The sequence below is a fragment of the Mus musculus genome, chromosome 10 (assembly GCF_000001635.26).
Source record: "Mus musculus strain C57BL/6J chromosome 10, GRCm38.p6 C57BL/6J".
Taxonomy (NCBI): Eukaryota; Metazoa; Chordata; class Mammalia; order Rodentia; family Muridae; genus Mus; species Mus musculus.
The window spans coordinates 71,345,521-71,371,802 of NC_000076.6; the positions used below are offsets into that span (position 1 = coordinate 71,345,521).

A 26,282-nucleotide genomic window follows, 5' to 3' on the forward strand; every position below is an offset into this window, starting at 1 on the left:
AGATGCCTAGGACCAGCTTCTGCATGGAGAGGGGTTCTGAGAGAAGGGGTGCCTGGGAGCGGCGAAAACAAACGACTTGGGTCCAAGCTGGCGGCCTTGGTTCTGCTAAGATGGCTTTCCAAATTGCCCGCCCTCTTTCCCTCCTTCAGTCTGTCTCTCTCTCTTTTTCTCTCTGTGTTCTGCTCTGATGTAGACAGATTTTCTTGCTATTTTACAAATTCTGATTGAGATAGCTTTCTCTGCTAGTAAAACTAGAAGCTATCAGGAAAAACTGCTACAAAAAATTATTGGATCTTCAAACCAAGTCGGAAATTCTCTCAAGAAAATATTCTTGAAGAGCTGTTTTCGATCTCCAGAGATCTCCATACAGCTCTGCTCTCCTTAGAGGAAATTCTATTTTTTTTTTTTCTTTTGGTTTTTTGAGACAGGGTTTCTCTGTATAGCCCTGGCTGTCCTGGCACTCACTTTGTAGACCAGGCTGGCCTCGAACTCAGAAATCCGCCTGCCTCTGCCTCCCAAGTGCTGGGATTAAAGGCGTGCGCCACCACGCCCCGCTTAGAGGAAATTCTAAAGAACTGTTATTGCTGTCTGCTAGCTCAAAAGTCCTGGTTTGTTTTTTTTTTTTTTTTCATTTTTCTTTTTAAATTTACACCTCAATTCAATTATTTATTCCAGGTTCTCTTTTGATTATCCTATGAATCAGCATCCCCTGACCCCACCCCTTTGATTCTTAGGAAAACAGCAAGCACATGTTTTCTTTTAACATTGCAAAAGAATTCCGAGATCTGCCTGCTGTGTTACACACGGTTGCTAAGCTAGCTGGGTGGGATCAGCTAGCTGGGTGGATCTCCTGAAAAGACCATTTCTACCTGAGCTTGGATTTGCTGTGCCCCAGGCTGAACTTGAACTCAGGAATCTGCCTGTCTTTGTATCTTTCTGACAAGCTGGCTCATTAGTGCAGTTGTCTTTGCTCCTTTAGAGTCCTGAAGCCCCTCATAATTCATATTGCATCCTGAAGGTCCTGGGTTTACCATTTTGCTGAAACATTAGCCACACCTTTGCCTCCTGTAATACTCATGCTGTCTTAGATTATCATGGAGTCATTATCCTTAAGAGAGAGGACATTCCCTGAAGGGATGTGAAAACATGTACATTATTTATTACACAAACAAGCCTTATGCCCACAGAAGACACTGGACACTTTCCACGAAGGGCTCAGCAACATCTGGAGGCTCACACCAGGGCCCTGTACCAGCAGCAGGAACTGTGTTACTCTGTTTCCACCAGAGTTTGGCACTTAAGAGATTCAGCCTTGGGGCTGAAGAGATGGCTCAGCAGTTAGGAGCACACTGCCTGCTCTTCCGGAGGTCATGAGTTTAATTCCCAGCAACCACATAATGCTCACAGCTATCTGTAAAGGGATCCGATGCCCTCTTCTGGTGTCTGAAGACAGTGGCAGTGTACTGAGTACTCACAGACAATAAATAAATAAATAAATCTTTAAAAAAAGCATTATTAAAAAATTTTTTTAAAGGAGATTAAAAGCAATATATCTTTTGCATAGGACCTAAGTTTGATTCCCTGCGTCCTCATCGGTGTGCCCATAATGCCCGTTACTCCAGTTCCAAGAAACCCCACTCGTTTGGCTTCCCTGAGCACAATTAACAAGCTTAAGAAAAAAAAAAATGAATTAAGATGACTGTCAATGTCTAACACATAAACTTGTCATGAGTACTCTGAGGTAGTGGTCGGGCAGGGTGCCAACTGGAAGGTGTGAGAAGAGACATCTTCAGTCAGGATGCTTCTGTCTCTTTGATCTGAAAGGGCAGGGCGTTGTGGGAGGTCTGCCCCTAACCAGTCACCTCTCTGGGTTGCTCTGCTGCGGGTCTCCTAGGTCTAATGAGTTTTTCACATAGGGACTCCGGACGCCAGTTCGCTCCCTGAAGTGCTTGCTGGTAATGATGCAAGCAGGGGCATTTGAGACAAGTCCCATCCTGCGGCCTCTGAGCATGCTCAGTGCAGGTCGGCAGCGGGCTGGGACTCTAGACCCGCTCAGTTTGGCGCTGGTCTACCTTCTGGACGTGTTCCGTGGAAGGGGTGAGCAGGTCTGGTCCGGTAGCTTCTGCGCATGATCAGTGTGGAGCTGGCCCCGATCCAGTAGGGTAGCCTCTGGGCATGCTCGGCACCGCTGGGCGGGATCCTGGCGAGTAGCTGTTGCGCATGCTCAGAGTGGAGCTCGCCCGGCCGGAGCGCACAGGGGGCGGGCAGAGGCGGGGCCGCGGCGCCCTTATCCCGGGCGCGGGCGGCCGGGGTTCAGAGTGCGGGCCGCGGAGCGGGCAGCGCGGTCTCGGCATGGGTCCGCGCGCTGGGCCTGCGCGGGCGATGCCGCCCCGGTCCTCCCTGACGCCTGACGCCGAGTGTCGCCGCCCCGATGGCCGCCGAGCCCCCAGCGCTGCGCCTGCGGCCGCCGGGAAGCACCGGAGACAGCCCGCCGGTGCCGCGCCTGCTCGGAGGCTGCGTGCCGCTGTCGCATCAGGTGGCTGGCCACATGTACGGCAAGGACAAAGTGGGTGAGTGCGGCCTCGGGTCCCCTACCCCAGTCCTCTCTGTGCTCTGTCCCGGCAGTCCCCGGCCTCCGCCGTGCCTTGCTCTGGCAGTCCCCGGCCTCCGCTGTCCCCAGCCTCGGTGGTGTTGTGGGTTTAGCCGTCGCCACCCCTACAGTCACTGGTCCCCACTCTCCCCACCCCGGCATTCTCAGGCCTCCGGGTCACTGTCTTAGCTGTCCCCAGCTCTTCTGTCCCCACCCTGGCGTTCCCTGGCCTCCCATCCCGGTCACAGCTGTCTACGACTCTTCTGGTCCCCACACGGCAGTCCCCGGCCCCAGGCGTCCCGCAGCCTAGAGTCACCGGCTCCCGTTGTCCCGAGTGTCCCCTGTCCCCGGGGGTAGGAAGCCGGGCGCCCCCAGGAGCAGCCACAGGCTCCTAGTGGCGCGGAGAGGCGTGCCCCTTCGCTCCAGGGAAGGCGAGTGATGATTGGAGAAGGCGTTAGTAAAAATAAGGAACTTGGTTTTCTTTTCTGGACCGGGAAGTAAATTCTCTCTGGAGCTCAAGCTCTGTTTATTACCAGGAATAGTAATTGTTAGAGGGACCCAGATGCTTGATGCTAACCCGTCGCAGGAGGGGAATCAAAAGCAAACTGCTATATGTTTTTAAACTTGCCTTGGCTCATCCAGGATCACTCCCTGTCCCTTGAGAAGGATTCTCCAGTGTCTTTGATTGCGCTGGGAGGCGTGGTTCGGCGGTGCAGATCCTTGCCTCCTGGGTAGGCTTCACACTGGCTGTTCCCGAGAACAGTACACATATAAAATATGCATTCTTTCCTTATTCATCTTTATAGACTGTTCCCTGGCATTTGTTATGTGCTTTGTGAATTCAAGATTTGTAGAAACAGCGCAGGGTCCACTCCAGGGCAGAGACTGTAATTCAGTCCGATACTCACAGCGTTTGGGCACGGTAGTCATATGAAGTGTAGGGTGAACTTGGGACTCTTGTGGATATCTGACCCGGAACAACCGTTAGAGACGGTATGTGGGTATGTGTTTTGCTGATAAAGCGTTTCAGGTTTAGGCTGGTAAGGCAATAAATTTCTTTCTTTTCTCTCTTCAGTGGTATAGAGGATTGAGTCTAAGACTTTAGGTAAGAGCATTACCACTGACCTACATTCCCGAGGACTTCCTCTTTTTCTTTAAAGACAGGGCTCCCTAAGTACCACTTGGAACTCACTATAGCCTAGGCAGGCCTTGAACTTTGGATATAAAGCTGAGGGTATAGGCATGAACCTGCATTTTAAGACAAGCCTGGTTAAGCATCACACTGACACACTGTCCCAGAACCAAACCAACACCCACCCTTTACTGTGCTTGTGGGAAGCACACAGCCTGGAGCTCAGCTGCCATCAGGAAATGTTGAAAGACTACATCAGAGTTAGGAAACTGCACACTTGAGGTTCTTGGCTAAGATATTTCCTTCTGTGCATCATATCTGGAGTCTGCTTGACCCGAAACAATGGGATTCCTAAAGGCCTAAGAAAGTGATTAATTCCCTGGAGGTCCTGGAGACTATGTAAAAAACAGACCCAAATCAAGATCATCTGTGATTGGCACCTGGGACTAGCTTACAATGCTAGCGCCCTGTTTAGAGCCAACTGGTGAATAATTCCAGAGTGCCCTGATTGTGACTTTAAACCATGTCCCAAACAAACAGCCTGGAAAGAGCTAATTTCTCACCCGAACTGCTTCGTTGAAAAAAACGATTGAGATTTCAGAGAAAGTAGTCCCTAGTTTTGCTCTTAAGGGTTTTCTTGTTTGTTTGTTTTCAATTTCACTAGATTCTTTTGACTGAGAGAACAGGTTCTTGTGGTGCCCGCAGCCTGATGTTTGTTCCCCTTGGATTCTCAGATGTTTACACTGGAGACGGCACCAGTCCTCTTCCCTGCTCATAAATAGATAGCAAGGTAGTCAGCCGTTCAAAGTTCAGCCATTTTTATTATTCCCTTCCACTGTCACAGATGGGTCACATTGCTTTGAGCAGTGGTTCTCAGCCTTCCCAATGCTGCGACCCTTCATACAGTTCCACCTGTTGTTGTAACCCCCCCACCATAACACTGCTTTCATCAGTACTTCATGACTGATTGTGATTTTGCTGCCGTTATGACTCGTTATGTAAATATCCACGTTTTCCTAGGTGACTCCTGGGAAAGGGTCTTTCTGCCCCCAAAGCGGTCACAACCCACAAGTTGAGAGCCACTGTTTAGATCCTACCCAGCACACTGCCGAGGGGCCACCACCGCCTTAGTCCTCACTAAGCTGGGGAACACTTTGTAGAGGTTGTATTCATTGTCATGTTTAACTGCAGCTATACACTGTAACGGGGGTTTTCATTTTAGGATTGATCTTGTCTCAAGGACAGGAAAAGAAAATCATGCCACCCCTCATTGGTTGCCCTAGGGTTAATAGCTGCCACCTGCATTCTGAGTGCCCCTGGGCCATTGTTTTGGGGCACTTAACTATACACACTGACAGCATTCTGAACCTTTACTCGGACACTCCAGAGGCACACACTGTTTGTTTGTTTGCTTGTTTGTTTGTTTGTTTTTTGACCTGGGCTGCATCTTGTTGTTAAACCATGTTCATTTCTGTATAGATGTTCCTTGGCGGGCGATGTGACAGTTACCCTCATCAAACACACTGCTGCCTGGTGGCCTGGTGCCTCTGGGAGCTTCTCCTTTGCCCTGTCGTTCAGTCTTTGGAACAGTTGTCTTCGACCGAGTGCTCGAATCAGAATTTGCTTACCGGTTCCTCTCTGGTGAGATGTGCTTGTGTCTGCTGTAGCAGAAGATGTCTTAGGTCATTCCTGGACACCATAGCTCCTCTTGCACACCACACCACACCACACCACCAAAACGCAATAGACTGTATCAGTTGAAATCCCCGGTGTTCTCAAATGTTTGTGTTCAATCTTTTTCTGTTCTTATATTTTATCCCATACCACTGGCTTCACTGAGAAGCCCTTAATTAACATTTTAAACAAGTGGCTCAAAGGAGGTATGCAGAGATGTGGTGGTCTGTGGGGAAGGTTTGAGCTGACACCAGTGGTAGGAAGCCACCAGCGGTAGGAAGCCTCACGCTATTTCTCGTCACTGGTCTGCTCATTCTGTAGTGGAGAGCAGGGAAGAGATACAGGGACAGCAGATGGGAGCACGGAGCCATGCTGCCCCGTCTGTTCTCAGCTGCTTGCACATGACTTTTTTTTCCTGAACTTTCTGTAAGTAGGTTGCATGTGTCCTGCCATTTATATAGTGACACTTCTGTGTGGATTTCCTAAGAAAATCCGTACTCTGTCCTGTAGCCAGAGTGTATTTATGTCTTGTGGGGATTTAAGTGCTGCAGCTCTGTAGTGATAATCTCAGCCTCATTTAGTCTTATTTGAATAATGTGGGTCCCCCCCTCCCCCATGTTCCTCAGGACAGCCCTCCATCCTTACCAGCAGCCTTCAGTTACTCACGTCTTCTCTGCTTGTAGCGAAGCCTCAGCCTTTTTCTCCGGGGGTGGGGGTGTTGACGCCGTAGAATACGCATTACACACTTTATGAAATGCTTTCCAGGCTGAGCTCATGAAGGTTCATAGGATGAGATTCAGGGTGTACATTTCTGACCAGAACATGGTACTCATGTGGAGACCCACAGTAGCTGTCTGACCTTTATTAGTGGTTCATTTTGGGCATCTGGTTCAAGTGCCGTCTGACTTTTCACTGTGCAGTTAGCATTGTCCAGAATGAGTAAGCTGTGAGTATGTGGACCATCGTTGGACCTCACCACTAGATTTCGACTTACATTGATGATTCTTGTCTGAAGCAGATGGTTGGGAAATTATGATTCTCTTATTAATTCTCTTTGTTAATTGCCGCTAGCAATCCGGTTTCTAATAAATCTCTCCTCTTTACCCCTGCACGTGTGCATCCTTATTTATAAACCATTTGGGACTCGTGTCTGACCTGACCACAGAAATGGTTCTTCCTCTGTCAGTGGGACTTCCGTTCTGTTCCAAGACACTGTAGAATAATGCCCCCCCCCCCCCAAGCTGGAGAATTGGCCTTTTGTGCAAGGAACCCTGACTCCCTTTAGCGGCAAATACTGTTTTTGTTTAACCTTTTACTTCAGTTCCTTGATTGAACTCAGGGCCGCAGTCACTTCCCTGACCCAGGAAATAACCCCAGGAATCTAAGACCAGGGTGTTAGGGGTGTTGGTATTGGGGTGTCATTGCTGGCGGGCCCTTTGTAGGTGCAGCTGATGATGTGTAGATATTTTAGAAGTCACAGCTGCACAGCTACAGTTTCATCCCATCCTGAGACCTTCGTTCTAAACTTTGCCTTTTTCCTCTTCCCCAGCCAGAATGCTGGCTCCTGCTCTACTTATTCTGTGATGTATCATTTTTAGAATTTCTATACTAAAATTTCAACAGGCCGGGTGTGGTGGCGCACGCCTTTAATCCTAGCACTCGGGAGGCAGAGGCAGGTGGATTTCTGAGTTCGAGGCCAGCCTGGTCTACAAATGAGTTCCAGGACAGCCAGGGCAACACAGAGAAACCCTGCCTTGAAAAACCAAAAAAAAAAAAAAAAAAGAAAAGAAAAAAAATTTCAACAGAAAACAAGCCTACTCTAAAGAGCTCGGGGTCAACTCTTCTTTTATGTTACGATTCATTTAGTGCATTTACAGGTATGTGTACGCGTGCCTGTGTGAGTTTAGACCCGCCACATTTGGGTGGTGCCTGTGGAAGCCAGAGGACATTAGTCCCCTGAAATTGGAGTTACAGGTGATTGCTGGGAACCGAACCTGAGTACTGTGCGAAGCAGTTAAATGCTTTAACCTTTAAATCATCTCTCCAGACCTTAGGTTAGGCTTCCTACCGAGAGGGATTATGAGATTAGAAACGATTCAGAAGGTTTTTTTGGATTACTTTTTTGTTACCCCTTCCCCCCTTTTATATCAGCGTTTATTTAAATCTAGTTGGTTTTATTTGTTTCTGCTTAACCTTACTTTCCCCTTTGCCATTTTGTTCCTAAGGTCAAGACCGTAGAAAAGGCCGGGTGCAGTGATTTGCGTGCGCCTTTAAATCCCAGAGGCAGAAGCAGGCAGATCTCTGTGAGTTGGAGGCCAGCCTGGTCTACATAGCAAGTTCCAGGCTCAACCACTTTACCCCATTTCTCAGCAGTCTCTGTAGGGGACACATTCCAGTTTTTTTTTTTTTTAATGCATCCTTTCTGAGCTTCCTTAATAGTGTATCTTTTTTCTCCTCTGCCTGGCACAAAGGGTGGTAACACTGTAGATACCATTTCATAGGTGGCTTTAAAGCTCACACCATCACTTAAATAAATAAATAAATAAATAAATAAATAAATAAAGAGCAGCCAGGTGACGGCGGTGGCGTACTCCTTTAATCCCGGCACTTGGGAGGCAGAAGCAGGCGGATTTCTGAGTTCAAGGCCAGCCTGGTCTACAGAGTGAGATCCAGGACAGCCACGGCTACACAGAGAAACCCTGTCTTGAAAAAACAAAACCAAAAAACCAAAAAAACAAAAACAAACAAAAAAGAGCATCTTGTCTGTCAGCACACACAGCTTTTGTTCCTAGCCCTCTGTGCCCAGGGCGTGTGTGGACCACAAGTGTCTTGGGTCTGCCCTGTCTCACTGCTCAGTGCTGAGTTGTTGGCAGCAGGATAATTGAATTGAGGCTTATCTTGATGTTTTCTGACCCTTTGTAACCCTTTGTAGATTTCCAGTCACTCATGTTCTGTAAGAGACCCTGGGAAGTCTTGCTCAGCAGAGCTTCTGCATGCCACGGTTGCCTTTCTTCTCCTTCCCTAGTGTCTGCCAGTGAGTGCCAGCGGTCGGTCATAGGGGAGCAGTCAGACAGCGGCCACTAGGCCTCCCGAACTGTTTAGTGCTACTCTAAATTGTGCTCGCGTTTAGACACATCTTTGGGGGGTCGGGGGAGAGACTTTCAAGTATATAAAACCTAGCCAGAATGGTAGTGAACCAGCTGTATCCAGTCACTAGCTGGCCCGTGTGTGTGTGTGTGTGTGTGTGTGTGTGTGTGTGTGTGTGTGTGTGTTTGCAGAACTGTTTCAGAGTAAGTTCTGTTGTGACCTTTTGTTCTAATAATTGTGCATCTCCTAAAAATACGATACGACCCCTTTTCCTGTTTACTTAGGATAAAACTGAAATTCAGAATTTGGTGTCTGTTGGTTACCATCTTTGCAATGAGGCCTGACGACGAATATGGTTTCAATGTGGGGCTGATGCAGCAGCCGCGTTGTGAGACCTTCGAGTTACTGTTCTTTCTTCGAGCACCAGGTAGCCCATCAGTTATCACGGGTGTCAGTATTCGGTCATTTAGAGCAGGGTTTTGCTGTTGTTTGTTTAAATCTTAAAGGCTTTTTTTTTTTTTTTTTTGTAGTAGTAAATATTTTTTTAAAGAATTGAACCTAGAGTCTTGTGAACTAAGCATATACTCTGCGGAGGAGTTACATGCCGAAATCTCTTTATCGTTTTAGTCAGGAATTTAATGTATTTACTTATTATGTGCGTATGTGTGAGCGAGAGGTGGTGTGCACGTTTATGTGCATGCAGTCAGAAGTTTCCATTGAGTGCCTTTGTCTGTATTACACATCTTATTCCCTCCCCTGTGGGCATAAATACAGTTATTTAAAGGGCACAGAAGTTAATTCCCCTCAATCCACTAAGAAAAGTGCTTGGTTACTCCCAGACTTGGCCTGTCTCGTCTGACCAGTCAGTATTGTTACAGGTAGAGCCCACCACTGAGTTTGCGTGCTGGTGACAATTCTCCGCTGCAGCCTGCATGGCGCCTTCTGCACCATTGTGGGCTAGCCGGCAGAGAGGACGCTTCTAACCCTTTCCTACCTTGATTTATCTGTGGCCAGCAACAAGGGCGTATGTTTTCTTCAGCCACAGGCTCTTACAGTCTAGTACTCTCTCACTGAACAAGGACCGTGGGCTCTAGACTAGTTGGCTAGCAAACCGCAAGGATCCTTCTGGTTTTAGGCTCCCCAGGGTGGGGATTATAGGTATCCTTGCCAGTGTTTTATGTGGGCCCCGGGGGAATACAGAGGTTAATGATTGCCCAGCAAGCATTTTACCAACTGAGTCATCTTCTTGGCCCACCTTCTCTTATTTGTGTGTATGCATCAATGCTTGCATGTTCATGTTGCATACGGGTGCGCGTGCGTGTACGTGCACGTGGACACCCAGAGTTGCTATCAATTGATTTTCTCTATTGCTCCCCACTGTATTTACCAATGGAGGGTCTCATGGTGGACCCAAACTCACTGGGCAAGCGAGTTGTCATAGACGTCTGTTGGCTCTGCCTCCCAGGAGGCAGCCACTGTGCTTTCTTGGCTGTATGTGCGTTCAGGGCATCAAAACTTGGGGCCTCACAGGCATGATAAGTGTTTTGTCCACAGAGCCATCTCTTCTTCATTTTGTTTTTTAAAATGTGTTTATGTATGTATTGAAGCGGAGTCTTATGTAGGCGAGCCTGGCCCTATAGCTGTACAGCCTGGCTTGGATCTCACTGTGAAGTTGAGGATGAATTGATTCTTCTGCCTTCGTTTCCAAAGTTCAGGATTATAGGTGCACACTACTACACCAGATAGCCACAACCTGTTTGTAACATCTCAGACGTGAGGTTGTCACATACCTTATACAGTTTGTCCGATTGTTTCATTGCAGTTGGGTTCAGAGTCAGATTTACAGTGTTCCCTGAGAGTTCGTGTGTTCTCGGATTGCAAGGCACAGGTTAGCTAAGTGCCAGCTGTCAGTGTTTCCAGCATGGAGTTAGTTACCAGTTTTTGCCATTGTAATTAAGTAACATGGGAGGAATATTTGAGTGTTATTTACGCCTTTTCTTTCTTAAAATGTTGTAAGCTTCCGCAGAGAATTGCCAAGCTCTGTATCACTGAAGGCTACACCTGGAAGTGCTCCTGCCTCTCTCCAGCAGCTGGCATTGTGCACACACTTCCCAAGCGTTCATTTGTCTCCAGGATGGGCCAGGAGCCTCCGTCAGCGGATATTACCCATATTGTGGCTGCGACTTTTAATCATCGCCCAAATGCCATTCTCCTAAATTTGGACAGTGGCAGCTTCTGGAGGCTTTTGCTCCTGTGTCTTTTTGACATTTCCTGTTTTTTTTTCTCATGAAGTGTCTTCTCTGTTTCTGGCATTAAACGATGATGCAGGGTTGTTTTGTGTCTTCCTCATTCCTGGCCTGGAACTAGAAGGAACTGTTTGTGTCCTTTAAAGAGAGAGGAGTGGCATTTTCGAATCTGCATTCCAGGTGTGTGGTTCTGCTTGTCTGTCCTTTGAACAGACACCCTTCATGCTTTGGGGTTATGTGTGTTTACCAGTGTGCATGTATGAGCATGAATGGCTTGAGGCAGGGCGCCACATATGTACGAGTTTGAGCAACCTCCCCTCCCCCCTTGAACCTGGGCCTTGAGCAGCTCCCTCCCCCCTCCCCCCCTCACCCCCGGGGCTGAGCCCAGACCTGTTATTTTGAGCTCAGCATCTGAGGGATTGGTCTCCCAAATCCACGAGGGCTCCATCTTCTCAAAGAAATTATTATGATTACTTACTTTGAAATCCTAAACTAACTTTCATTCCTGGAAAAGTTTATATATATCTATATCTATATATCTATATATCTATATATCTATATATATCTGTATTAATCTTACCCTTTTTTTTTTTGTTTTTTTGTGTGTTTTTTTTTTTTTTTTCTTTGAGACAGGGTTTCTCTGTGTAGCCCTGGCTGTCCTGGAACTCACTTTGTAGACCAGGCTGGCCTCGAACTCAGAAATCCGCCTGCCTCTGCCTCCCGAGTGCTGGGACTAAAGGCGTGAGCCACCACGCCCAGCAAATCTTACCTTTTTTATTTGTTGTTTAAAACAGGGTCTCACCTTGTAGCTTAGGCTGGCTTGGAATGCCTGTGTAGTTCAGACTCACCTCAAGTTTCTGTAGGCACAAGACATGCTCCTGGATCCTGGATTTTTTTTTTTTTTTTTTCCTCTACCTTTTCTGTCCACAACTTGTATGCCCTCTGGGGCTCATGGAGACGAGAAGAGGGCTTCAGACCCCTGGAACAGCAGTTGTGGTCTAGACTATTTCGAGTCATGTTGTAGGTGCTGGGAATTGAACTTGGATTCTTTGGAAGTACTCTTAACCACTGATCCATCTCTCTAGTCCTTTTACCGTGTGTGCGTGTGTGTGTGTGTGTGTGTGTGTGTGTGTTTAGACATTTGTAATTATGTTTATTATTATTATTAAAGATGGACTGTCTTACAACCCAGGCTTGAATTCATCATGTAGTCAGGTGACCTTGATATTCTTGTCTCCCTCCCACCCTCCTAAGGTGGCATTAAAGGTATGTGCCATCATGCCTAACTTGCAATGCCGGGGATTGAACTCCGGGCCTCTGACACTTAAACCCATCTTTGTTGGGGATTTTTAGAAATCACATTTACACTATCTTATATAGAGCAATGGTTCTCACCCTTCCTAATGCTGCGACCTTTTGATACAGTTCCTTATGTTGTGGTGACCCACCCTACCCATAAAATTCTTTTAATGCTACTTCAAAACTGTAATTTTTGCTACTGTTGGGAATTTGTAATGTAACTATCTGATATGTCAGATATCTGCTATGTGATCCCCATGGGGGTCATGACCCACAGGTTGAGAACCACACATATAAACCCTTGCCTGTAAGGAATAGTTCTTGCGGGAAGATCAAGGCCTGCCTAGGCTGCATGGTGAGTTGTAGTCATTCTGGATAAAGAACCTCTCACCATAACACTCTGAGACTGCCTTCAAAACAAACAAAACGGGGTTGAGAAAGATACTATCTTGTTTCCTGAGAAATTTGATGCGATTACTGTTGCTATTTTTGTTTGTTTGATATCATTGTGTTGGGAACAGTCTCTAGGAGGCCATTTTGGCTGCGTCTGCAGTGCTTTCTCCTCCCCGGCCCCAACCCTTCCCCTGAAGATTCAATCCAGGGAAGCATGCATGCAGAGGAACCCTGTCATCAGCCCCTGCCCCCCTGGGTCTGTTTCTTCCCGTGTCAGTTTTAGTACCATGTGTTTAAGAGAATTTGTTTCATAGCTGTTGTGGCATTTGCTGAGGGGAACCTCATGTCTCTTCTTTTGAATGTTCATCTATTCCCAATAATGATCTTTTCTTTTTCCTTATCTGTTTAATGGATGCTCACCGGTTTTCTTGATCAGTCACTTTTGACTTGATTGATTTTTTTTTTTTTTTTTGTCTGTTGCTCTTTGACAGGATTATTTACTGAGACACTTTCTTGCTGTATCCCTCAGGCTGCCCTTTAACTCTGGACCCTGCTCCCTCACCTAGCCAGTGCAGGGATTGCCATGCCCAGCATCCAGTTTCTATCGAACTGACTTTTGGTTCATATCACGTATTTAAAGTTAACACATCTTTCTTGGACATAAGTGTGGCTCCTTTTCCTGAATGATAGGAATATTGAATGTTGTCTTCTTACATTTATTGATTTTGATTTGGTGGTGGGAGGGGATAGATAGGCAGGGTGCCCATGGAGGGGAGCAAATAACTTGGAGAAGGCTCTCCCTTCCCACCGTTCGGTTTACAGGGCTTGAACTCAGGTCCTTAGGTTTAGCAGTAGTCACCCTTACCCGCTGAGCCCTCCACCAGCAGCCGCTGTTAGACATATTGAAAGCTACACATTTCACAGCAAGCTGCGCCATGCCAACTTTGTCTTTGCTTAGCACGTGGAGCACGTTCTCACTTCTGTGGTTTCGATCCACATGTAATTACAGTGGTGTTGGTTACCTTCCTATCATTCGGCATTTCTCCACTTGTCTTGCTTTTCTGCTGTGGTTTGAGGGCATCTCTGCAGGATTCCAATCCTCAGAGATTTGGGGCTTGGTAAACAGAGCGCTTTTACCCTTGAAGGGCTTTCGTGTTCTGCTGGACAGTTTTGCCTCCTGTCCCCTCCTCCAGACGATTCTGAACTGTGCAGGGCTTTCTACCTCAACAGGGACTGTGGTGACAGGGTGCAAGCCGGACACAGGGTCTCTGCGCTGTGTGTAAACTGGCCACTTCTCCACTGTAGGGGTTTTGTGTATCGTGACAATGCCTTTTCCACCAAACACCAGAAAAATCTTTGTGAGTTTGTTTATGGTTCTTGTCCATTTTTACTCCTTGTATCTTGAAGCTATGCTATTGTAAACTCTATTACACATCTGTAATTTTGTATCCTAATCACCTGACCTTGTCATTATGAAATGTCTTTCTTAAATATATGATAAGATTTCCTTCCTTGGGGCTGGAGAGATCGCTCAGTGGTTAGGATTGCTTTCCCAGCACCCATGCTGGTCAGCTTACAACCACTGTAACTCCGCCTCCAAACGGTCTGACAATCTGATGCCCACTACTTCTGATCTCTTCAGGTATACACCACACACACACACACACACACACACACACACACACACGAAGAAGATTGAAATCCAATTCCTTCTCTTAGTCAGGCAAGGTGGCAAATGCCTTTAATCTCAGCACTAGGGAAGCAGAGGCTGGCAGATCTTTGTGAGTTCAAGCCCAGCCTGGTCTATGCAGCAAGTTCCAGGATAGCCTCAGGGCTACACAGAGAAATCTCAAAAAAACCAAAACCAACCAACCAACCAAAAACCCTTTTGTCCTGGAGCTTGCCATGTGATGTGCTATAGTCATCTTCCTTATGATGGAGCTTGCAAGTCCTGTCTCCCTCTCACCGCTCCCTTCCTACTGAAAGGCTCAATCCAGGGCCGCTCTCCAACCCCACTTTTCTGTTTTTTACTTATAACCAACCCGTGTCTTTATATTTGAAGTGTCTGGGGATATGTATTGCCCCGTGTATTAGAATTCCAGGTGCCTTTGGCTGTGGATTAAAAAATATTCTTAAATTTATTTGAGAATATCTTAGTTGTGTCATATTTCTACGATCTCATTTTTCAACACTTCCGTTATTTTTAAATATCCTATTTATAATAATTACCTTAAATAGAATACGCAGTTCTTTTAGTCTATGCTTGTTTTCTTGTGACACAGTTCTATTTCTCATAATAAAAGGAGTCTGCATTAGCCTGTATGTGATGGCCCATCAGAGAAAGCTGTAAAAGCCATCGAGGAGCTGAGAGTGGTGGCCCAAGTCATTAATCCCAGGATTTAGGAGGCAGATGTAGGTAGGTCTCTTCTGGGCCTGCCGGTAGACCCTGTCTCAAAAAAAAGCAAGTGAAAGCAAAACCCCTAATATTTGTTCATCGTAATAATTTCTAGAAGGAAAAGCATAAAAAATTAAAATTTAAATTATGTAGAAGTCTCTTTTCATTAATTTGTTGTTGGGTTTTTATTGTTTGTTTGTTTTTTGATTTTTTTTTTTGAGACTGGAAGGGTCTTACTCTGTAGCTTTCTGGCCTTGAACTTGAAAGTGTGCCTGCCTTTGCCTCCGAGTACTAGGATTAAAGGCATGTGCCACCACACCTGGCTACCTTTCACAGACATTTTAGCAGGTTCTAGTTGTGATCCTTCTGACTGCTTACTGGAATGTTGAGATCTCACTGCATTGATTACTGTGGTACAAGACTCAGCATCAGACTGAATCATGTGAACATACAGGAGCATCAGTCTGCACACAGTAAACTGTACTAGTTGTTAATGTACTGTTCTTATGTGTGTCCGTGTGTGCACCTGCATGAGTTTCTTTGCACTGTGTGTGCAGATGTCTGTGGAAGGCAGAAGAGGGTGTCAGGTCACCTGGGGTGGGAGTTGCAGACAGCTGTGAGCCACTGAGCCTGCTAAGAGGCTCTCTGTGCTGCTGAGCCGCTCTCTCCCGCTCAAGCCTGAGACCCTGGGATGTCTTCCTCTTTGAGAACTCCATACCCGCCGACCACTTGCCTGTCCTTGTTTCTAGACTTTGCCAGCCACCATCCTGCTTTCTAAGAGCTGGGGCACTTTAGATGCTTCATGTCAGCTGAGTCAAGAAGTACTTACTGGCTTGTTCCCAGCACCATCTGAGGCATTTTGGTACAGCAGCTTCAGCCTCCTAATGGCTTTGAAACAGGCCTTGGGTGTTAGTTCCGGTGGGCTGACTTGCCAGAGGATTGTTCACAGCTGTTTGATTTTGCCTTGAGTGCTCCTGACTCAGAGATGGACGGACAGTCACATGCCCTTCTGTAGGAGGTCTACTGGATTGTTGCTGGCCTGGAATTCAGAGCTGGCGTTAAAGCTGGCGTTTGTCGGCATGCCTTGCCTGGCCCCTTTCCCTATTATTATTATTATTATTATTATTATTATTATTATGGTTCTTAGAAACCCCTTTGTAGCCCAGGCTGTCTTGGAACTCACTCTGTTGACCAGGCTGGCCTAGAACTCAGATCCGACTGCCCTTCCTTCAGAGTGCTGGATTAAAGGCGTGTGCTGCCATACACCAACGTTCCTTTTATTCTGAGACAAGGTCTTGATATTACTCTGGCTGGCTTTGAATTTGTGACGGTCCTTCCTCAGCCTTCCTTGGTACCACAGCCTTTACTAGTGGCATCTCTTAAGGTTCATTTTGCTCTTTTCTTCTGTGATTATTTGTTGACTTATCTCCCAAGTCATTTCCATCCTACTTGCTTCTTTGTGTTTTTTTTTTTTTTGTTTTTTTTTTTTTGGTTGTTGTTGTTGTTGGTTTTTGTTTTTTGTTTTTTCAGTTCTGGAATTTCCTTGGGTTCTCTCGGCCTCTGCACCTTTCTCTGATTTCTGTAGCATGCATGGGATTTTTGTTGACATGCTTGCTTCCTAATTATAATCATGTGACCGTCTTGCGTCAGCCTCTGTTGATGGTGCACTCTTCCTGTCCTTTGGTATGCCTCGAAACTTGCTGCTGAGCACAGGACATCCTGCTGACAGCACGCTGGAAAGCAAGAGTGAGTGGATGGCTTTGCTCTCCCCTCTGAAGGACCTGTCTCCTCAGGAGGCGCATGCCGTGTCTTAATTAATGGCTGCATCATGGAGCTTGCTGGATGGGACTCTGCTTTCGTCTTAGATGCTGTAGTTCAGCTGATCTTGGCTTCATTCACTTCGGTCTGGGAGTACTACCTTCAGTTTTCTCAGAAAACTTGGTTATTTTGTCGGATCCAGGGGTCTGTTCATGTGGGGTTGTAGTTTCTCTGATCCAGTCTACAGCCTTTCCACACAACCCGCTGCGGTTGCCTGACACCTGCCGGGCGACTGAGAAGCCCTGGAGCCTGCCGTGGGGAGGAGGGCGGCTGCTTCTCTCCTGCCTGTGGATGCCTCCATTTCTCCCTCGGGAATTCAGCCCAGGCGGCCATGCACTGTGGCTCTTCCTGGCTGCAGAAGGAGAGGCCATTCTCACCCTAAACTCCATCTTCAGAAGCAGGTTTCTCGTCAGTCCTTTGTAGTCAGGGTAGACTAATCCTGGCGTCCCCCAAATCTTCTGACCAGCCAAGCTTCCCCTTCACACTGTCTCCCTTCTGTCCTGCTGATGTCTAGATCTTAGACACACTTGCCTGAGACTTCTGCTTTGACTCTTTAAATTATTCATTTTTCCATCATTGTTAAAAAGTTCATGTCACTTGCCAGAAAGAAGTATAGATACAAGTGGAGTACTTTATAAAATTCTAATTTTTATAAGCTACACTTTGTTCCCATTGTCATGAGTCTGTGAAACCTCAGTATGTAAAGATTAAAACTTTCAGTGTGCAGTGAGTGGTTGTTCCTCTTATAGGGATTGGGCTGGTGTTGGTGTGCATATGGTGACTTGGAAAGACTTTTATATTGCATAGACTGACTACAGAGAGACATCCCTGAGGCTCCATGCTGGGACCCAGCACTGCTGTGCACAGGGCATCCAGGCTGGGAAGATGAGAGAATTATAGAGCATTGCCAACTATGGAACTCATAGATAGCTACTGGAAATACATTTTTCCTTGTCTATAAAAACGACCTGGGTTGTATTACTACTTTTCTTTTTTGCCATAACCTATCATAGAAAGTTTATTACTGAGAAGTTTCTAGAAAATCCAGGGGCCATAAGAGAATCTCCCCCAGGGAGAAGAACTTGAGATGAGAAAATGGGTGACTTGAGAGTGTGCTGGTCTCTCTTAGTAACAAGAATTGAGAACGTCGGTTGAATGTTACAACTTCTAGAACACATACCAGTAAAAGCTTTCCGTCTATGAAAGAGGTTGCCCCGCTGTTTCAGGAGCAAGCGTGTCCTAGGAAACAGGGACCTTAACCAAAGCATTGACTGCGCCTGATTTCTGTTGTGCAGGCATACTCCAGCACCCAGATGGTACAGTTCTGAAACAGCTACAGCCACCGCCACGGGGCCCAAGAGAGCTGGAATTTTATACCATGGTAAGTGATATGAGATGCTCTGTTATTCTACGTGGTCCTCAGTTTTCTGCTATGTGACTCAGAGTGAGAAATGTGCTTGACAGCGAGTCCTGGGTCCCCTCGTGACAAACAAGCTTCATGCAAACAAGGCTCGTCTTCCAGCGTTCCTACTGCAACCTAGTATTTTCCCTTCTGCTTCACATCTTTAAGATTCTTATTCTGAGTCACTCAATTGATTTCAATCAACTGGTCGTGACCCACAATTTGAAAAACACTCAACAGAGAGAGTTTGTCACTCTCAGAAATGCTAAGTTAGTGTTTTCATTACAGCTTCTGAGAGTCTTGTTTGCTTTGTTAGGTAGAGTCTCTTTGTATGTTGCAGACTGGCAGAGGACTCTGGTGCCCCTGCCTCAGCCTCCCCGGTTCTGTGTGCCGCAGTGTCCTGCCTCTTGGTGTCTTTAGCGTTTCCCTGCACAATGGGAGAAGGGCTCATTCCTGATACCGAATTCATCCTATGACTCATGATACTTTTTAGCGTGTTCAGTGTTCCGTGACCACCAATTATTTCCTAACTGCCAAATATTTTAACCACGAGGCTCCACCTTCCCTGCCCACCAGCCACAGATCCGCTTTCTTTCCATGAGCGTGCTGGCTTTTGTGTGTCTTCTCCAGGATGATGCTTGTTCAGACCCGCCACCCTTACCCCCATCTTACAGTTGAAGTGTATATACAGTGTGGTTCCATCGTTACACAAGTACACCGTGGATATGAGCCCCTGACCAAACCCCACTTGGAGGTGGTGCCTGCCCCTCTGCAGTTGGGTTCTCACTGTCTTGGTAGTGTCATTTTAGACACAAAGGCATGGATTTTGATGAGGCCCAGCTTATGTCTGCTCTTTCCCATTGCTGTTTTGAGAAAGGGTCTTTTTCTCTAGCCTGGAAGACTTACTGTGAAGCCCAGGGTAGCCTGGTGCCTGCAGCAGTCACCCTGTCTCCTGCGTGCTGGGAGTACAGGTATGCATCACCACGCCCAACCTTCTGGTTGGTTTTGTTTGGGCCTGAATTGATTTCCCTTGCCCTGATTAAGAGAGCTTGAAAGTACCTCTTCCCACCAGGTGATCCTGTTTCCTTTATTAGGACCCACGTTTCTGCCCCGTGCTGTCTCTGAGCCTCTGATAGGACCTTCCCTGTGGTGATCCCCTAACAGAAGTGCTCACTGGCCAGGGCTGCCATGATAAAGTCACACTAGTGGTTTGGCTTGAAAGACAGAAATCAAGTTTTTCACACTTAGCCTCCTAGTGTGGCTGCAGTCAGGGGTTTCTTCTGAAGGCTTCCCCCTCTCCTGCTCAGGGGCTGTCTCCTGAGATCTTCTTCTGTGGGTTTATGTCCTAGGGTACTTTCTGAGAACACCCTCAGCATGGTGACCCCTCATTTTCACTGTGATGATCTCCTTGGAAACCATCTTCAGAGGTGCTCACGTTCTGGGCCCTGGGCTTGGATCATACAGCTATGTGGTGGCTCACAGCTCACCCTGTAACAGTGATTGATTTCGAGAATCGAAGATTTGTTTTCTTTCTTCCTGAGAGAAATGGCAAAATCTCGGCCTTGGAGACCGCAACCAGACCGCTGAGCAGCTTAGCATGAGTGTGACATCCACCATGTCCCGTGTGGTGCGTCAACACCCTGCACTGCTGAGCCTCGGCCGGCTTGCTCACTTAGTCAGCAGTTCTCAGGAGATTGCTGGTGGAAAAACAATGACTTCTTTCCTTCCCTTCCTCTTAGACGTGAGGTTCAGCTTCTGGTGAATGAAGTCCTACCCTAAACTCTTAACTCTTGAAGTGCGCTTACTCATAAAATTATGTGTCCTTTAGATGTATATCAAAGCTGCCCTCAGATTCTACAGTAAATGGAACTGTTCTCATAGAGATAAAATAAACAATACGTAAAATATTTATTTAGTGAGAAAACCAAGTAATTGTTAAACATGGTTCAAGGGGGCCAGCCAGCTGGCTCAGCCAGTAGGGGGCTTGCCTCTAAGGCTGGTAACCTAAGTCTGGTTGAGATCTCTATGGTGGAAGGAAAGAATTGATATCCTTAAGTTGTCCTCACACACACAGACACCACACACACACACACACACTAAATGAATGAATGTAAAAAATACAAATAAAAGCAGCCCAAAAAGTTAGCCAAGGTACACACCCCAACCCTTGCCCACCAGCCAGAATTACTTGCCTGTGTCCAGAGAATTATTTTGAATTTGGTGTCAGTTACACACAACTCACATAATGGCAAAAATAGTTGGACAACGTTGGCAGGGAGGACAGACCAGGAGAGTGCTCCCTGTGGAGCACGGCGGTATGCTGCAGTAAGTAACTGCGTGTGGTTACACGGGATTCATTGCCCGCTGCGCCTCACGGCAGATGAGTCTGTTGCGTACACTTGGTCTTCTTGAGGCTTTATGGAACGCTGACCAGCCCTGCACCTCTGTTCAGGTTTACGCTGCTGACTGTGCCGATGCTGTTCTCCTGGAGCTGCGAAAACACCTGCCCAAATACTACGGCGTCTGGTCCCCTCCCACCGCACCAAACGGTAATGCATTTTCTGTGCATCTCATGGCTTGGCGCTTTCCTTTCCGACCCTCACTAAACGAAGCTCACTGGTACCTTCACTGTTTGTCGCCATTCCCTTAATAACTGATAAATCGGTTACAGTTTTGCGACCACATCTTAGTACTATATTCATTGACAAATGGCCATTTCTTATGTAAAGAATAAACCATTAAGAATCCAAGCAGGAGAACCTCCCCTGCGTAGCTTCTAACTCCTGCCTTACTCCCAACAAACCAGCTTTAGATTTCAGTGTTTTGGGAAACCCTGGGAAGTACAAGAGTGGAGAAGTGAGAGCATGTGGGTCTGTCCTGGAGTCTGGTGATGAGGTCACTTAATCAAGGCTGCAGGCTTCTCAAATGAGGGTCTTGAACCACACTGTAGCACTGTCTGACCTTTGGTCCCTAACTTAGTGTGTCAGATGCTACTACTGTGGCCATCTTGGCTCTTCCCTATGGGAATTCCTAGATGAATATTGGTCAGGCTAGGGATGCTGGGGTAGTTAAGAGCCACCTGTACTTCACTAGTTCAGAAATAAAGTGAGCTGAGGCTCTGTGGACTTCAGGGGAGGGAGCACTGCTTACCTGAAGAGCTCAGGGCGAGAGAGCTGTGTTTCCAGTCTGGGAATATTTGCATATACAGAGGTGTCACGGTGATAGGACCCAGATCCAGACTAGGGACTCACTTTTGTGGAAACCGAAGGCAGCATTTTGGTATTTGTGGTGTGCTTGGTTTGTCTAATTTACTTTATCTTTGTCTAGTGTAATCTAACCTATGAGGCCAGAGTGATGTCTCCCACTGTGTATCATGTTGGGGGTGTTCATAAACTTTCAGATTGTGACCCATATTGGATTGCAGATTTTTGGAATAGCAATGCTGGATTCATCCACTCCCCTTTTTCCTGTTTGTCTGTCTGTCTGTCTGTCTTGCTCCCTAGCTTAAAGATCTTAGCCCCAAATACATGCAGATATTTATTACTGAGAATAGTGTTCTGCATAATTACCCCATAGACCATTGTAACTACACTTGGGTCCTTTTTATTTTTCAGAAACTAAGGACTCAGTATGTAGCCCTGGCCGGCCTGCCTCTGCTGCCTGGACGCTGGCATTAAAGGCATATGTTGCCACCATGGCTGTGGGTCCTTCTTGTCTGAAGTCTGCCCAACACATGCTTGTAGACACACTTCATATTGTAGCATCTTACCTTCCTCCTTTGCCATGAGTGGTACTTGTCAGGACTGCCGTGAAGACCAGAGCAAGCAGCTTGGCTCTCCCCAGGTCCCAGAGAGCTGTGCTGATTGCTGCTGCTTAATGCAGAACAGCCAATCCCCAGGCCGGTGTGAGAGTAGCCATCTGAGTGATGAAATACTCAGCTGAACAAGGTTCGTAGAAGGGACTGGAGAGATGGCTCAGGGTAAGAGCACTGGCTACTCTTACAGAGCTCTTGGGTTCAGTTCCCAGCACCCACAAGATGGCTCATAATCACCTGTAACTCCAGGGGATCCAATACCCTCTCCTGGCTTTGCAGACATGTGCACACACATGGTGCACGTATATACATGTAGACAAAACAGTCATGTACATAAAATAAACAGAAACTTAAAAAGAAGATTTTTTTGAGAAGATTCTTTGGAGAACTTGGGATGATAGTTATGACTTAGACATCCACAAGCATATGCAATATGTATGTGCAACCAGCACTTTCCCCTTCCTCCCTTCCTCCCTTCCTTCCTTCCTTCCTCCCTCCCTTCCTCCCTTCCTCCCTCCCTCCCTTCCTTCCTCCCTTCCTCCCTTCCTTCCTTCCTTCCTTCCTTCCTTCTTTTTTTTTTTTTTCTTGAGGCAGGGTCTCTCTAGAACTCAGAATTCATCATGCAGACTTGGGGGCCTGGAACTCACAGAGACCCACCTGCCTCTGCCTCCGGAGTGCTGGGTTCAAAGGCGTGTGCCACCACGTCTGGACATTTTCTTTTTTGCCATTATCTCTTTGCTATGGATGTAGCAGATAAAAATCAAAAACAAACAAACAACAACAAAAATCCCAGCATCAGAAAAGCAGTTCGACATCTCTTGCAGTATTTTTTTCTGTCTATGATAGAAACGAATCCATAAGGTTTTCTTTAGCAGGAGCAAAGTAGGGAGACACTAGTGTAGCTGGCAACAATGTGAACAGGAGTGTCTGTGTGGGAAGAGGGGAGACTTGGGAAACACAGCGCCGCGGTCGCGCATGTTGGAGGCTGCCTGAGCCCAGCAATCAGATTGCATTTCGCTGTCTTAGCTCTGAGATAAAAATCAATGTGTAATAAATAGATGTTCTTGTTAATGTTTAACTGTGGGCACAGGATTAGCTACAGGGTGGAGAGTCTCTCTTATCAAGTGCCTGCCTGAGTTGTGATAGTGCCCTTTTATTTTGTGGTTGTTTTTGTTTTGCTGTGTTTTTTGTTTTACTGGGAAGGGGCAGGGCTTGCTCCAGGGGCTCCGCCTGTATTTGTCTTCGTTCTGGATGTTGGAATTCACCTTGCACGCATGGGTTTAAATACCTGTCTGTCATGCTCACGTAATAGTTAATGTATTTAACCAGGCCGATCCCCGTGCTCAGTGACACCAGGCTCTGTGCTGAATAAAATGTCACTTCTGTTCCTCATGAGCAGCTCTGGAAGGCAAGGCTCTCATGCTGTTGCCCGTGTGCCTCAGAGCAGTGCCTTGTCTTGTAAGGTGCTCTCAGAGCTGTACTGACACAGCCTGAACACTGTGGACCATGATGCCTCTGTTTCATGGTGGGCCCCTGATTCAGCGGTTCTCAACCTGTGGGTCACCATCCCTTTGGGGTTTGGGGAGGGTCACATGACCCTTTCACAGGGGTCACCTAAGACCATTAGAAAATACAGATATTTACATTTTGATTCATAACAATAACAAAATTACAGTTATGAAGTAGCAATGAAATTAATTTTATGGTTGGGGGTCAGCATGACATAAGGAACAGTATTAAAGGGTCGCAGCGTTAGGAAGGCTGAGGCCCACTACTCCGATCTGTATATGCCACTGAAGTATAGGGCTTGCTAGGATGGCACAAGCTAACATGCTGGAGTTGACATTTGAACTTAGTTTGCTGTGCTTGTAAAAATTGCTTTGTGCTATTATTTTGTTTAAGATTTTGTAGGTATAAGTTGTACAAACACAATTAAACAAGAAGGACATTTTATTATAAGGTTATAGGGATATCTTACAAAAGTCAGGGGTTTGTAGCTGAGCCATGCTGGGACCAGAACTAGCAACTAGACTGGAACTTAGGAATGTTTCTGCACATGCCCCTAGCCCACCAAGAGGATCGCTTCCTTTTCACATGTTGTGCCATGTGCAGATCCAGACAGAGAAGTCACAAGCAGCTGTCTGTCAGATGTTTGCCCATTTCAATGGCTCTGATTGGGAGTTGGGTTCCTGTTTAACAGGAACGTTTCTGAGGTCTGTGGGTAGCACTGGAAATGAGTTACACCATGCCACACCTCAGGCTGTCTCGGCTGGAGACCAGCCCACAGCAGTACTTCCTATATACCAGGAGTCTCTTCCTCCTTCCATTCAGTCCACAGTTCATTGATGGTTGCATCACACACAGGAAAAAACACTGCTCCACTCTGGACCCAGAGGGCCTGGCTGGGAAGACATCTTTTGTCACTGGTCTGGAGTTACTTCAGGAGATTGTCCTGTAGCGAAATGCCTGTGATCTTTACATAACTGAGTCTCAAGACTGAGCTACCTTGACTTGAGCTTTAGTCTACTGAAATCACTGAGAGAATCTGCTAGTCACGGTCTTCAGAGTGAATCCGTGTTCAGGCTTGTAGACATGACAGCTGTCAGTCTGTAACAGACTGGTGCTCAGGCTGTGTCCCACTTTCTTTTTATTTGATTTGATTTGATTTGTTTTTTTTTTTTTTTCCAATCAGCGTTTCTCTGTGTAGCCCTGGCTGTCCTGGAACTCACTCTGTAGACCAGGCTGGCCTCGAGCTCAGAAATTCTCCTGCCTCTGCCTCCCGAGTGCTGGGATTAAAGGCGTGCGCCACCACGCCCGGCTTTGTGTCCCACTTTCTTATTTCTCTCTTCCAAAGGCTTCTGTTAAGCCCTCCACACCCAGGCCTAGTTCTCTCCTGAGTACACGTGTGTTTCTTTTCTTTTGTGTGTGTTGGGACAAGCTCTTGATGTGTATGTACCCCAGACTGGCCTGATAACCATGTTGCCCAGATTGGTCTTTAGTCCGAAGTCCTCCTGCCTCAGCCTCCTGGGTGCTAAGATAGAGGCTTGGAACTCTACATCCGTAAAGCAGGTTTTGACGTTTAGTGATTGCAACTTAGAAGGGAAACTACAAATGAGAATCTTAGCTGCGTGGTGTTTCACCCTGTAATCCTGGCACTTGGAAGGCTGAAGTGGGGAGGACAGTGAGTTCAAGGCCATCCTAGTAAGATGCCGCATCCAAACACCAGAGTGCGTGCGCACGAGTATAACAGAAGCCAGGGAATAGAAAGGAAACACCTGCTCAATCCTCAGAAGACCTCATCTCATTTTCATGTTGAAGGCTAGCGACCTAACAGTGATGTAATTCCAATCACAGACATGAGAACCAGTGAGTAAAAGAAGCACACATGTGGCCAGTGGAACTAAACACAAGGAAAACTGTGTTTGGGATTAAAGGCGTGCGCCACCACGCTCGGCACTCGGGAGGCAGAGGCAGGCGGATTTCTGAGTTCGAGGCCAGCCTGGTCTACAAAGTGAGTTCCAGGACAGCCAGGGCTACACAGAGAAACCCTGTCTCGAAAAACCAAAAAAAAAAAAAAAAAAAAAAAAAAAACTGTGTCTGTGTTTGGGCCCTACTTGTTGATGAAATGACTTGGTCTGTTATAGCGCAGGGTGGGCTGGGTCCACAGTGCCCAGGGCAGTGGAAAAGGACAGGAAAAGCTACACCCATGTTTAGCAGGAGTTCACTGTATGGGAGGAGAAGAAATCTATGTTTGGATTTGCAGGGCCCTGTCTAAATTATCAAGACACATGTATTTGACACAAAGAGAATAGCCTTCCCTTGAGGTGTGTGCTGGGCCTCAGCTGACAGCACACTCTCACATCCAGCCCTACTTCAGTGACTCCAAGCCTCATCTCCAAGTTAACAGTGAAGTCCCCAGGATGCTGGGTATCTCTGTGTTAAGGCCCTTCATCTTTACTAACACTTATGGCCAACGAATCTCTTCAACACTGTAGTGAGGAGGGTGGAGCTATCCTTTCCCGGGTTCTCCATTCTGTGGCTGCCTTTTCAAACCCAGAAGCTTGGCTGTGTCTGCTTGTCCTTTGCTGCTGACGTCTGCAGGGTTGCTGTGACTAGGCTTGTTGTCAAGGTGCCTGGCAACTGGTTTTCAGGTTCAGGCTCCTAGGCTGCTTATACTGCTCTTCTGGGCTGCTGTCCCCTCGGCTACAGCGCTAAACCATCTTGATGGAAAGATAACATTTACCTCTTTATCCTTCATCCTCTGCAGGAGGATTGGCCCTATTGAGTCTGAGAGCCTTGAAAGTTCTCATTCGGTTCAACACAAACCTCTGTTGTCATTTCAAAATGCACCAGTCTGGGTGAGGCAGGAAAGAGGGACATAAGTGTACGGGCTCCTCTCACTCTGGCACCTCTTACCCAGCTGGGTTAGAGG

General features: G+C 46.9%; 1 protein-coding gene across 3 annotated transcripts in view; it reads left to right on the forward strand.

The window, feature by feature from the left end:
• Positions 1–2,223: 2,223 nt before the first annotated feature.
• The window catches only part of Ipmk (inositol polyphosphate multikinase), a 38,142-nt gene continuing 14,083 nt past the window's right edge, over positions 2,224–26,282 (forward strand). For 2 of the 3 annotated variants that reach the window (NM_001347191.1, NM_027184.2), the window contains 3 exon segments: positions 2,243–2,570; positions 17,930–18,015; positions 20,489–20,585. In NM_001347191.1, the coding sequence (NP_001334120.1) occupies positions 2,432–2,570; positions 17,930–18,015; positions 20,489–20,585 (322 nt within the window). In that variant the 5' untranslated portion in view covers positions 2,243–2,431. 3 annotated transcript variants of the gene reach the window in all.